The 14,782-nt window shown below is 35.1% G+C and overlaps 1 protein-coding gene across 1 annotated transcript in view; it reads left to right on the plus strand.

Annotated features, from left to right (window-relative positions):
- The first annotated feature begins 6,759 nt into the window (after positions 1 to 6,759).
- LOC149795896 (vesicular integral-membrane protein VIP36-like) overlaps positions 6,760 to 14,782 on the plus strand; it is a 40,643-nt gene continuing 32,620 nt past the window's right edge. Inside the window, exons 1-2 of the mRNA XM_089965814.1 lie at positions 6,760 to 6,889; positions 12,137 to 12,252. Coding sequence (XP_089821940.1) covers positions 6,766 to 6,889; positions 12,137 to 12,252 — 240 coding nt within the window. The 5' untranslated portion in view covers positions 6,760 to 6,765. The remainder of the gene's footprint in view (positions 6,890 to 12,136; positions 12,253 to 14,782) is intronic.

Here is a 14,782-nt window from a genome sequence, read left to right on the forward strand (position 1 = left end):
AAAGTGGTAACACTTTTTATTTAAAATCACGGAATGTGAACAATAACAATTATTAAAATCCTCAATTTTAAATACTGTACGAAAATTATCTACTAATTACACCCTACACCCACATTTTCCAACCCTAGAATCAACTCGATCGGAACTATACGGCTGCAAAGACAACGACCAACGCATCATTCTTGCGTTGGCAACCTTTGCTTTGTTCAAGTATAAGAGCGGATAGGACTGGCCAAAATCACCCAATAGTGTTATGGAACCCTTTCATATGAATGGTTCATAATTCTCCATAATAAAATCAGACTGGGGTTTATTAAACCAAACAAATGTATTTCTTTCAATACATGACCGTGACCTTGACCTCTTAGAAATAAGAACATTTGGAATAGATCTGTCTTGATATTTATGCCTATTTTTCAATTTGTACCAATCAGAAATAACGTGTCTTTTCTTCTTACATTAGGTACACGTAGGAAGAGACAAGGATCTTGAGTCAAACTTATCTAAAGCTTGACATTTAGAAGTTGTGCCAGTTTAAGATTTAGAAGAGTTTATATAAGGCTGAAATACTTTTCTGCCAAAAGGCTGATGATTGGAAGTCTTGCCTAGAAAAGAAACCTTATCAGCTAAAGCATACTCATCAGCGGCACGAGCAGCGTTTTCCAAGGTTTCGATCTTATGCTCGTCAAGATAAATCCCAATGTCACTATGGACACAGTTCGTGAACTCTTCACCCAATATGAATTGTCTGAGACTTTCGTAATCTTTATTAACCTTTTAGAAGAGCACCACCTATCAAACTGTCGTTCTTGTCCCAATGCAAATTCGACATAGGTCTGGTCAGCTTCCTTTTTAAAGGTTCTGAATTTTTGCCGATAAGCCTCAGGGACTAATTCATAACCCATCAAGATATAGTCCTTAACTAAATCATAGCCAGCACTCTGCTCTATTGACAGTGAAATGTAAATATCACGAGCTCTACCAGTGAGTACACATTGCAATAACAGAGTCCAGTACTTTCTTGGCCACTTCATACTCTCATCAATTGTTTTCAAAATAAGGAAAATATCTGTATACTTCTTCCAGAAAATGAGATACTAACTTGATATTTCGTAAAACATTAAAAGTAGTCGAGTGTTTTCCCTCTGCCAGTTCTAATTCTTTTAGCCTAATCTGAAATTCACTTTCATCCTTCTCTCTTTGCATCTGTCTCTTTCTCTTTCTTCCTTTTGCAACTGCATTTGTCTTTCTCTCTCCTCACTTTTGCAACTCCATGCGTCTTACCTCCATCTTTTTCTGAAACTGCGTTTGTCTTTCTTCTCTCTCTTTCTGAAACTACATTCGTCTTACTTTTATCTTTCTTTCCATTTGTATATGTTCTATCTTAAACTGAACCTGTCTTACCTCTAGTTTTAACTTTTTTAGCTGTACTTCCATTTTCAAAATTTCCAACCACTCATGAGTAAAAAAATAATCTACTTTCGATGATATTTTAGAAAAAGCTTTCCGATTTCACTAAAGATTTAAAAAAAAACATGGGGAATTAAAATTTCAAGAAACAAAGTTTTTTGAAATATTTTAGCCAAAATTCAAAACAATCCCGGACGAGCCCCCAATTCTTGTGTTACGTATTTAGGCTCAAATAAACAGTAACAAAAGAAAGAGTGAAAACAACAAGCTTTGAAAATTTAAAAAATAATTTATTTCCTTGGAAAAATACTGTAAAAATAAAAATACAAAACCTACGGTTTTAAGAATCAAATCCGAAAATCATCCAAGAATACTCAACGAATTAAATTTTAGAAGTCCTAATAATGAAACGTTCTAATGAATTCAAGTTCGAGTCCCAACAAAGAATCCAAGATGGAAGGCGATGACGTACACTGTATCCTTTGTAGTGTTGTAAGGTCTACAGTTCTGTGTTATACACAAGCAATAATCCAATGTTTGAATTAATGAAATATCTTTCTCCAAGAATTCTGTATGAGCACTCAGTTATTTCCAGGAAAAAGAATTATCCTTTAGAATCCAAATAATCTGAATAAAAATTGAAATATAACTCCAAAATGACACAACAAAAGAAATATCTTTACGTCCCAGTGTTTAGCAGCCCAACTGAGAAATATCTCTATAGACATCGGTATAAAACCTTACTACTGCGCAATTTCGAAAATCCCAGAATTGCGAAATAGAGGATGTTTACATAAAAAAATATCACGTACCCCTAATATTAGGTATTTATAAAAAGATTCAGGTCAATCTGAAATTTCTGGAAAATATCAAATTCCTAATAAGCAGAATTATATTACGTTGACATGCAATGAATTTAATTTTATTTTACAAACAGACAATTAAATTAAATCAAATATAAATGAACTCAAATATACGTAACACTTCCCACCATAAAGAAAAAGAAAGATTTATATAATAAAACTTTCTTTTTACCATAGATAATTACTCTATGGTATAAAGAAAGTTTTATTATATAAATCCATCTCTCTCTCTTTCTGAAACTGCATTCGTCTTACTTCTATCTCTCTTTCCATTTGTATCTGTTCTATCTGAAACTGAAACTGTCTCATCTCTAATTTTAACTTTTTTAGCTGTACTTCCACACATAATGGTCAACAGGTATTGGTTACCTGAATTGGTCTTAGGTAAGAGGTCAACACAATCTACTATAATTCTACTAAATGGTTCGTCAAAGGCAAGAATAGGGTTCATCCTGTACGGGTGTTGTTTCACAATTTACAATGTCAACGTCATGGAAAATGTTCGTTCTTGTAGGAACATCTGGAAATAAGTGCTCATATACAACTAATAACTGTTTAAGTTCATTTCGTTCTTGCTCTTGCAAATGTGAAAGTTTCTCGTCCAGATCTTTCATAATTTCTGAATTCCGAAGATTTGTCACTCCAATATCAGTAGAATCCGATGATATTCCTTCACTTAAATCTTCATTGAGTGGGATAGGTACAACTAAATTAATTGTATATTCAACCTGGCAATCTCTTTCAATATACTGGAACTCCTATCATTTATTCAGATCCCAGGTGCACTAATATTATAATTTAACTCGTTCATTTTCTTCTTAACTTTGTAAGGACCGTAACATACAATGTTTTTGAATTTTTGCCGATAAGCCTCAGGGACTAACTCATAACTCATCAAGATATAGTACTTAACTACATCATAGCCAGCACTCTGCTCAAGTGATTTTCAAAATAAGGAAAATATATGTCTGCTTCTTCCAGAAAAGGAGGTACTAACTTGATATTTCTTAAAACATCAAAAGTAGGGGAGTGTTTTCCATTTTCCAGCTCTAATTCTTTTAACATAATCTGAAATTCCCCTTCATCCCTCGCTTTTTGTATCTGACTCTGTCTCTGTCTCTGTCTCTCTCTCTTCCTTTTGTAACTGCATTTGTCTTTCTCTCTCCTCACTTTTTGCAACTCCGTGCATCTTACTTCCATCTCTTTCTGAAACTGCATTTGTCTTTCATCTCTCTCTTTCTGAAACTGCATTCGTCTTACTTCCATCTCTCTTGTCATTTGAATCTTTTCTATCTGAAACTGAACCTGTCTTATCTCTAATTGTAACTTTTTAGATGTACCTCCATTTTAAAAGATTTCAAGCACTCATTAGTAAAATTTTAAAAAATTGACTACTTTTGATGATATTTTAGAAAAAGCTTTCCGATTTCACTAAAGATTTCAAAAACATGGGGAATTCAAATTTCAAAAAACAAAGTTTTCTGAAATATCTTAGCCAAAATTCAAAATAATACCGACTTAGGTTTAGATCGGTCAGAATTTAAAGAAATCATTACAGAGTTTATATGATTAGCGATAGCAGTCCTTAGAATCAATTCTTTCCAGACTGTTCCATTTCCTCAATTAATGTTAACATATTTGTTACGTTGTAAGACCTTGATCATTGTTTTACATGAAAGTCACACTTTTGCTTTTCATTAGCTCATTTTATGACAGCTGACACTAGAGCAGATTCACAGACTGGTAACAAAATATTTTGTTTTTTTATGTCCCCTTAAGACATCTAAGCTAGAGACTTGCTTTCATCACAAAATTTCCGACGGAACTTCATATGTTCCCTGACTAACTATGGACGGTTGCTTACTAATCTGTTTTGGATCTCTGGAGAAGCGCAACTCTTTCATCTTCCGTTATGTTTAAATTTAAATCTATAATTTCATCTTACATTATTATACAATCTTAATGCCTAAAATTCAAAACTATATTTCCATTACATATTGACATGACATAAACTAATTAATTTGATCTGACCAATTTACGAATACTTCGATCTCGCTAGTCAGTGAAGATGAGATTTGTAAGGCGTGATTTGACAAGTAAGGATATGCGCGCTAAACTGAAGACAAATACAGATTGGTGAAGAAAAATACACAGAGGTATGTGTGTGATTTAGATTTTTAACGTCGCTTTTACAGTTTGGCAGTCATATCGCTACGATGTCTGCAGTGTGACAGTTTATAGTGATGTTTAGCACTGGGGCATCATGTCCAGTCACATTATCCTGACACCAGGCCGACCAGTCCTAACACTAACCTCTTAATGCTGAGCGCCAAGCGAGGCAGATATTACCATTTTTAAAGTCTTTGGTATGACTCGGCCAGAGTTCGAAACCGCGACCTCCCGCATCCGAGGCGGACGCCCTACCACTAGGCCACAGGAGCGGTCTACAGAGATGTAGTTTAAATGCATCATTTTGTACTGATATGGAAAGAATCAACATATTTTTTTTAATATTGTTGACTGCTTCCCTGTCCTTTTCTTGGCGTATCTGCTGATGTATATTGTCCGTAAAGTAAATGGCGGACTGCTAGATGTTAAGGATATGCAAACTTGTATCAATATGTTAATGTCATCTGTGTGCGACAAAATGAAAATACATCTGAAAAGTAGTATTTAATTTGGCAGGCGTATCCATTAATGAGTATGGAAAAAGGTTATTACGTTGATGTTTATTTTCCTGGAGAGACCAGGAAGATGACAAGCCAGGTAAAGGAGAATTAAATTAAGCAGATGACACGTAATACGCTGATCTGGTACTGGTGTACTAACGCGTTGAAGTTTCATTACTTTATGCATTGATTTAATAGATCAGTCGCGTTGATTTAATAATTGTTTTATTTCTTCTTTCGTGAGTTCTTCTGAGATTGATACATTCATGTTGCATCTTGTCAGAAACAAAAATCGGTAATCTTATTACAAAAGATACCCTTTTTCATTATTCTTGGTCTGTTGGTATTAAAATATGCGTTATATGGTCTATATCACCAACAAAACTAATAGGCAATATGTCTCTTTTTTATTCTCTTTTATTTAAGGTTACACGTTTGAATGAGTGCCTTCCGTTATACACTATTATTAAAGTCAAATTTGCATAAGTGGGAAATTAAATATTTAATTTACTAAAGCAGATCAGAATACTAATTATCTACGACATAAGTGTACTTTTTAGTTCCAAAGATACCACGCGAAATACATGATTTACGAATTTGAGCAAAAGAAAGTACCACCATGTCGGCTAATTCTGCGCTTGGGTAATTCTGCGCAACGATACGTCATTTCTGTAAACATTGAATCACGTGTTATTTTTGTTCAAAAATCCATTTTGTATCAAGAAAGAACGATCGTACTTTAATTAAGGAAAGTCATATTCATAAAGTGTACAAAAATATCCCGCATTTCTACTCGAAATGAATATGAAAATGTGATTTCTAAATGTCAACATGAAGACCCACTCCATGACCTTCTTGAACCTGTAACACGGAAAATCCGATTTACTATGTATCTTTTAAAATCATACAAATAAATACATTATATAAAAGAGGGAAATGTATACCATAAAACAATACTGCATTTTAATCAAAGTTCCCAATTTTGCAAGAAGTTGTCCCACACGTACAAAATCCCCGGCGTATAGTCTGTTTCCAAATTCATTAGTAATTTTTTCACCATCAATAAGACGTTGTAAACACATTACATCCTATTCATTGTTGTTTCTCTTCCACATAATAGTTATTTTTTTTATATAAAACATTGAACTTTACTAGCTTTTTTACAAGATCGGTTTAGTTTGCTTAATATCTCTTGCCATTTATTGGCATTTTTTACTTGAATTTTTTATCTAAAAAAATAGCTATAAACCTGACCTACTTACTCGACTGAACTGCTGACAGAAACAGTCGAAAGTAATGTATTTCATTTCTATAGCCCGATGGATAAACATTAAATCTTTTCAATGCTGTCCGCAGAATAGGCCAGCAAATCGCGAGTCAGGAAAGCACAGGGGTGGCATCCCCTGTGTCCAAAATTAATATTATTTTGAACAGAATATTCTGGTGACAATTGCCTCTTTTCAAATGGTAAGCATTGCTGTATTTTCTTTTCGTCGATCGGTCGAATTCGGATGCGTTTTGCTTCAATATTGGAGACGGAAACCTTAAGGGTGCATAAATGCCCGACAGCATTGTATTACAAAAGATGAAAAAGGAGATAGATGGGAAAGGAAAAAAATCACAGCAGAAAGTGACTTGGATACTACATAACCTGAAGAGATTGGTTTTTTTAGGTAATCTAATTCGTGTAAATTATTGCCTCGTAAAAAAAAGCAGAATGGTACTGTAGTACACACCAGCGACGCCCTTGAATACGGGAAATATCCTTTCGTAGTATCTAAATGACCCGGAAGTACTATTTTAGGGTCCAACACATGTACAAAATGGCTGCGCCCAAGTGCGTACTAGTTTCCTTCGCTCTCATTTTAATTTTTGAAACTTCGTCATCGGAAAGGAATACACATGATTTTTTAAAAAAGGAACACACATTAGTAAAACCTTATCAAGGTACACGTATCTAGTTTTATACAGAGTTTTATGTAAATATGCAGAAAGTCACGAATTGTGTCAGATACTGTGATGTCGGAGATAGGGTGTGACCTTTCTCATACGTAGTTTCATAGGGAAGCTAACATGTGAATTGATAGTTTCAAAGTATTCATGGCCAAATGGTTGTTTGCATTTGTGCCATACAGGCAACACCAAGCAAGCCTGTCGTTTCTGGTAGGTGACACTATTTGGTTTACTGGGGTCTCCACATACTTCCTGTGATATTGAAAGAGGGGTGGGGTAGTCCAGTCCTTCAGTGTAAGACGCCTCCCCTGATACATTTGTGTTTTTTTAGGTCGCAGTCTTACTGCCTGAATAACAGTGTTGTGTAGCTTGTTCCGAGGCCAACTAACATCGGAACTGGAAATAAAAATTTCAGGAATATCACAACTTGGCAGCAAATTAAAGTCATCACGCTTTGGTCAGACGTTACTTACACAGATGTCTTTATTCAAATAAATTTAAATCCTGACAGAAGCAAAAAAACATGTTTTCAAGTTTGGTTGAATTACAGTTTAGTTGCTGTAATATGATGGAGGCAGGGAATGCTGAAATCTTCTAAAAGGATGATAAATATCTTGAACGAAACAAAGCTGTCTTACGAGCGTTTTAGTTGAATAAATTAAGGTGAGGCACCTTTTAATTCTAAATTGAATATTTGAATGTTGTTTAAATCTACCGTTTTCATTGATGAGTGTTCTAAAGAGCTCTCCATTACAGATCACTGCCATCTCACCTCTGTCTACGTAGGTTCAAGTCTCGGATTCGGCCAATGTGTTTATGTGAGAAATCTTGCCAGTAGCTTCACTTGGGTCGGTGGTTCTTTCTGAGGTTTTGCCATGTTCTTCCTCCACCATTAATACTGGTAGCCATGTATAGCCTATTGTGTGCTGAAAATGGTGTTAAACCTTAAAACAACAACAACAAAGCTGTCTGAACACTTTATTCAATATATTTATATTTTTACACATTTCATTAAAGAACCATACTTGATTTTAATCGTTTAATCAGATTTTGTCATTCTGGGCTTCCACTGCATTCCAGCCAATTTTATTATTATTATTAATATAAAATTCAAAGAGTAATTGACTTGTAAAGTTAACAATAAATGTTATCCTATGTTTCATATGTATTTCAGCCAAAATGTTACATTAGTAACATCCTTCATATGGTCTTACTCTATATTGTTTTTCATCATTCAAAAGATATGTGGCAGTAGTGCTTTGAAATTAAAATAATTGCAGGGTTAGATACAAGCACAAATTTAGAAATTATGCAAGTGACTATTGGTGACATGAAATTTATTACTTTTACTAGGATTTATATTAATTATCCATTTTTTTTTAATGCACCCTTTAAATTCCTTGATTGAACAAACTGTACTGAAGAGCAGGATCACTGTGTTTACTTTTATTAGATGTACCCTTAAAATGACTGCTACAACCAGTCAGAAACATTTAATGTACCCATTAATTTCATAGTAAGAATGTGTCCTACTGTTAATCTAGCAATATAACATCAGTTATAAAGAATGTGGAAACTTAAACTCAATGGCAACTACTGGTTCTTCTAATCTGCAAAGTTCCACATTTTCTAGGCAGGAGACATCTGAAGACCACCTACTTGCTAGGTAGTCATAAAATCATTGAACTGCACACTAACAGAAGCCCGTACAACTCACTGCAATTGTGTTGGTGTTACCAGTAACATCCGTGGCATGCAAAAGAGGCTTCAGTGTGCAGAACACAATAATGATGAAGGGAAGGTCCAGAATAAAACAAGACCTTAACGCAATTGATGCAAGTCAAAGAAGGACATGGTATGAAGGAATATGATCCAAAGCCATGCCTCAGGAAAAAAATTGAAATGCAAAAATTTTGTGAAATGCAACATAGACAAAAGTGAACTATATTTTATAGTCAAAGAATATATTTGTATATATCAATTTTAATACATAATTTTCAAAGAATAATAAATAATTACAACTAATTCTAACTGACAACGTTTTGTCTGTTTATTCCTGGCATTTTAATGGACATTTAGCCACTTCAGCATGCTTCTGCAAGGGGTCTGCAACTTTTGCTGGTGGGACTCCTATTTTTACTAAGTTTGGAGTCCTGGACTGCTAGTTTTAACATTCTAGTAAGACCTCTGACAAAGTTTCCATGTTTGCATGGACAATGTCACAAGTTCATATTTTGGGCAACATAGTTTCACTATCTTCTATAAGCTCTGGGTCATTCTGGAAATTAGGAGTTACATCTCTTTGAACAATTGTTAATGAAAGAGTTCTTTTTATTATTCATTAAATATTTTTTCAATATTAAAATTGTACATTGTAATCTTGGGTTATCTTGGGTGCAGGTGACAGTTTTTACTGAAATGGACTGTTTTAGAAACCAGAGAAAAACAGTGAGCAGACAGTTTGAAACACCAATAAGTTGACCATGTTAGGGACCATCTGATGACAGTCGGGTTAGAAGTTACAAATTTATGAATGAAATGATCAAGGTTTTTGCATCTTTGATATAGGGAATACAAACAAACAGGATGGTAAGCGAATATTATAGGCTGCATAATTTTGTGACATGTTTTAGACCATGTGAAAAGCAGTGCAAGAATTGAAGTCATAATCAGTGGCTATGGTTCTTTCTAAATAGAGATGCACACAGTATCCAAGAAATTTTGGACATGTAAATTTGACTGATTCATTATTCTAATACCACAGAAAGACGGCTAATTTTTTATATAGAATTTTATAACAATCTAACCTAAATTTATCATATTGCTTCATTTTCTGAGACATGTTTACACTATGTCTGAATGAGTGACTTTTACGGAATTTATTTCAGAAAAATGTTGAAAAAATAGTGAATACTTATGTCCGAGCTGATAATTTCTGGATATGGTTGCTTGTGCTAGTAATTTCTGGATACGAATGACTGCTGTTAATTTCAGGTTTTTATACACGAGATGTGGTTCTAAAAGACTTTGTTTTCCTTGTGTTGATTTAATTCTGCTTTATTTCATTGCCCTTTTACAAGATGGCCTTAGACCGCTCCAGTGGCCTAATGGTTAGAGCATCTGCCCCAGATGCAGGAGGTCGCGGGTTCAAACCCCAGCCGAGTCATACCAAAGACTTATAAAAATGGTACTGACAGCTGCCTTGCTAGGCGTTCAGCATTAAGAAGTAGTGTTATGACTGGTTGGCATGTGTCAGGATAATGTGAATGGGTGGAACATTATGCTGCATGTCTGCGGCATGATGCCCCAGTGCTAGACATCCCGATAAACTGCCACTCTGCAGACATCATAGCAATATGACTGAATTTTTTTAAAACCTATGTTAAAAATCCAAATCACACACACACACACACAAGATGGCATGAAAAATACAAGCTATTTCCCTTTTATGTAAGTTTGCTCTTACTATTGTTGTAATCTAGATTTATCCTCATAGTGACTCATTTTTGTCATTTCACGAGTTCCTTCATTGTTTATATACAGTAATAATACATGCTTGTATGTCCAGTTTTCAATGTCTGCCATTCATTTTGCTGCTAAGTTAATTCCAAGTCTTTACTCTCTATCTTACAGTGCTCAACATGTAATTAACTAAACATTTGGAGACCACGTCTGATGTTGACTGGACATTGAAAAATGTGTCTGATCTCAGCTAGACACTGGAGACAATGTCTGGTGTCAGCATGGTATTGTAGACCGTGTCTGATGTAAACTAGATATTGGAGAATGTGTATGACGTCAACTACACATTGGAGAATGTGTCTTATGTCAACTAGACATTGGTGTCTGTGTCTGATGTCATTATTCGGTATCACACTTCCTAACAGCAGTCGGGAATACCAGACATCACAGACTGTGTCTAATGTCATTATTCAGTATCACACTTCCTAACACTAGTCTGGAATACCAGTTATCACAGACTATGTCTGATGTCATTACATGTATTCAGTATCACACTTCCTGACACCAGTCTGGAATACCAGACATCACAGACTGTGTCTGATGTCATTATTCAGTATCACACTTCCTAACACCAGTATGGAATACCAGACATCACAGACTGTGTCTGATGTCATTATTCAGTATCACACTTCCTAACACCAGTATGGAATACCAGACATCACAGACTGTGTCTAATGTCATTATCCAGTATCACACTTCCTAACACCAGTCTGGAATACCAGACATCACAGACTGTGTCTGATGTCATTATTCAGTGTCACACTTCCTAACACCAGTCTGGAATACCAGCTAAAATTAGAGCATATCCTGGACATGGGTTACTAAAATGTAGAACATGGGAAAGATCAAAAAGTAACAAGTGAAGTATGATTACACTTGCCATTTCTCATATGTGTGAGACATACAACACCTGGATTATTTGAAATTAATGTAAAATCACCCAACCCAAAGATCTTCACTCAATATTCCAAGTGATGGCACTATCTTGACCCGTAGAACTATTATGACCAAAGTTTCATGTATGTAGCTTCAGTGGTATAAGATGAGTTTAAGGACATTATACATGTATGTACCTGTACACCTGATCATATATATTCATTGATGGACTTAATCACAATATTTCTGCAGCTTTTGAATAATTTGGTGATAAATATAAATATATAAAGTTAGTCATTTTCACCTGCTACATTCAGAAACTGTACATTCATTTTAGGAAAATATGTGACTACCATATTTCATGAGGGTCCCTGGGTGGCCAAATGGTCTAAAGCGCCCACCTGTACCAGTCATTGCCATCTAACCTCTGTCCATGTGGGCTTGAGTCTCTGGCTTGGCCAGTGTGGGCATGTGGGTTTGAGTCTCTGGCTTGGCCAGTGTGGGCATGTGAGAAAGCTTGCTAGTAACTTCTTATGGGTTGGTGGTTCTTACCAGGCTTTTCCTGGGTTTGGTTTTTCTGCCACCAGTTATACTGGCCACCATGTATAGTCTACCATTCGCTGAAAAATGGCATTAAACCCCAAAACAACAACAGCTGTTTCATGCATATGAAAAGAGAAATGCATAGAAACACTAATAAAAACAAATTAGGAAAGCATGTTTAGGCAATGTATATTTCATGTACAGTATTGTTTGGTTGTGCACAAAGAACCATTACAGACAATTGTAGACTGTTTCATAGTACAAAGTACTTTTTTTAGAGTGTTACATTTTTTTTTGTAGCTACAGCTATGAATATTCCCACCTGGGATTTTATTGGGAGTACGATGTTAACAAACAACTACATACGGCTAACTTCAGATCACCAGAGTCGACAGGGAGCTATCTGGAATAGTGTGGTAAGTGGTAAAGTAGAATATTTTCAATGTACAGTTTTCATTTTATACAGAACTGTATGACTGGTTTACAATTGATCTTTATTCAGCTTGGGGCATATGATGTATTAATTTTGTTATTTTGCCACTCACTTTATATACTTGCTTATAAGTCAAGTCCAACTGCAAACTGCACATACCCAGATCTGTCATTGCATAATGCACTGCATATCCAGGTCTATGCAGTTTGTCAGGACTAATCAGCGAATCAAAGATCACAGACCCTGATTTGCTGGTACATTATGTTATGGCAGATCAGGGTCTGTATTGTTCAGAGTTGGACTTGACTTTTGAGTCTATAATATACATCTGCAGGGCTTTCCTTATCAGCTGGAGCGGAGTGATTTTCTTGATTACTTTTACATTACACCTGGCTACTTGAAAAAAAAACCTGTATATCTGTTTGGGGAGGTCCCCCCCAAAACCCCTGCCTACCTTGGCAACTCCCTCTTTAACTTTAAATCTGATAGAAGGCCCTGCATCTGTAATATAAATACACCACTCCGTCAATAACTCATGCCCTGATAACTTGCAAACCTGCCTATAATGCTGGGTCAGGCATGGATCCCATTTTTCTAAACCAGAAAATACAAAAAAAATTATCCCTATTTCTTAAAACTTAAAGAAAATCGTGATCAAAATCCATAACTGAAATGTTGATACATCGTTCATTTTGTAGTTGAAAATGGTAGATAGGAACTTGAAATTTTAATCAACATTTTAAAATTATCAACTTTTAATAAGAAGTTTGTTAAGTGAAATTTGTGTTTTGATTCTATCTTTTAGCTCCTCTTAAGTGTAATCTTATAAATGCAATGTATATTTAAACGTAAAATGTGTCAGTCTGCTGTAACAGCTATGTCCGCAAGCATTTCTCTGAGAACCTAATTAAGTGCTGACCGTGTTTTGATAACTGACTTGAAGAAGTATTTGTTGTAATGTTAGACTGAATTATAAGCAGGCCTCCTTTATATTATCATATTAATTTTGTCTTTAGAATCAAATAAAGGTGGTGGATTCAAAGAAAAGTTAAAAGGCATGCAAATACTACAAACTTAAAAGCTAATGTCCCCGGTTGTATGTCGGGTGAACTCACTTAATGGATCAATCAAACACTGTTAAAAATATGATTGTGTATGTAACATAAACTACCTTAAATTAACCAACTCATTCATAACTGTGATCGAAGATAGCAAGGCAGCCAAGCTAAAAGAATACTTCGTACAATAAAGAGCTTGGTTTCATAGATACAGACCATTGTGGGCAAGCGAGTTTCAGAGAACTTCTGAACTGGCACTAAGAGTTGTCCTCAAGGATGATAGGAAGTTTCGCTATCACTTACAGTGAAATCACAACATCAATAATGTACTAATTGAACAAATCACAAATTGAGTATCAATGTAGATGATTGTCTCACAAAATAAATGTTGCTTGTTTTTAAAAAAACAAGGAATCCTGTTTGGCGGTATATCAATCTTTAGTCTAGTTCCAGCTAACAGACTCCCAATTTGGCAGGATACTATTAAATACCACTCCGGGAACCAGACTAGTCAACAAAACAAAAAGCAGTGACATAATACACAGGTGTTTTCATGTACACATGATGGTTGCTGAAACCAGTTGGAACGATCTTTCACATTGGACATTAAATAAAATGAAAATAAATTTTATTAATACATAATAATGAACAGCTTCATTAGAAAAAGTGAGTTATTAACAATTATTATCGACGTGATTGTAAAACGAGGATTCAGTCATTAAACAGCCCAGTCCCCTACCCTGACTCGATGTTTAAGCAGATTTTTAAAAACAAAATTATGTTCCTCTGTAATTCGTGCCCTCGTTTATAGTGCAGTCAATATTTGTTCACCCCATTGTGCACGATTTATGAGGGAGAGGTGTACTTGAATGTATTGAACCCAATTTTAAACTAGATATCAAAGTCATCACAAATATCCAGAGTTACTCGTATACAATTTTAATTTATGATGAGTTACTCATGTGTACAATTTTAATTTATGATGAGTTACTCATGTGTACAATTTTAAACTATGATGAGTTACTCATGTGTACAATTTTAATGTATGATGTACTTTTTACCCCACTACCCTCTGTTGTCATCTACTCATCATGGCAAATATGTCATGTTATAAATAGCAATGGTTCATCGGTTTCCTGCATGTTTGAATGCCCATAATCTTGACTTCTGCAATAACCCTGCCTCAGTCCCTCCCAGCATGCACATGTCCATGATACATGTTTATATATTTGAGTGACATAAAAATATCCACCTACATTTGTTCCTTGTTATGTGTCTGATAACTGAATGTGTCAGTGTTGGTGTCTGATAATTGAATATGTCAGTGTTGGTGTCTGATAACTGAATATGTCAGTGTTGGTGTCCGATAACTGAATGTGTTGATGTTGGTGTTTAATAACTGAATATGTCAGTGTTGGTGTCTGATAACTGAATATGTCAGTGTTGGTGTCTGAT

The sequence above is a fragment of the Sinohyriopsis cumingii genome, chromosome 7 (genome assembly GCF_028554795.1).
Source record: "Sinohyriopsis cumingii isolate HCF-2022 chromosome 7, ASM2855479v2, whole genome shotgun sequence".
NCBI lineage: Eukaryota > Metazoa > Mollusca > Bivalvia > Unionida > Unionidae > Sinohyriopsis > Sinohyriopsis cumingii.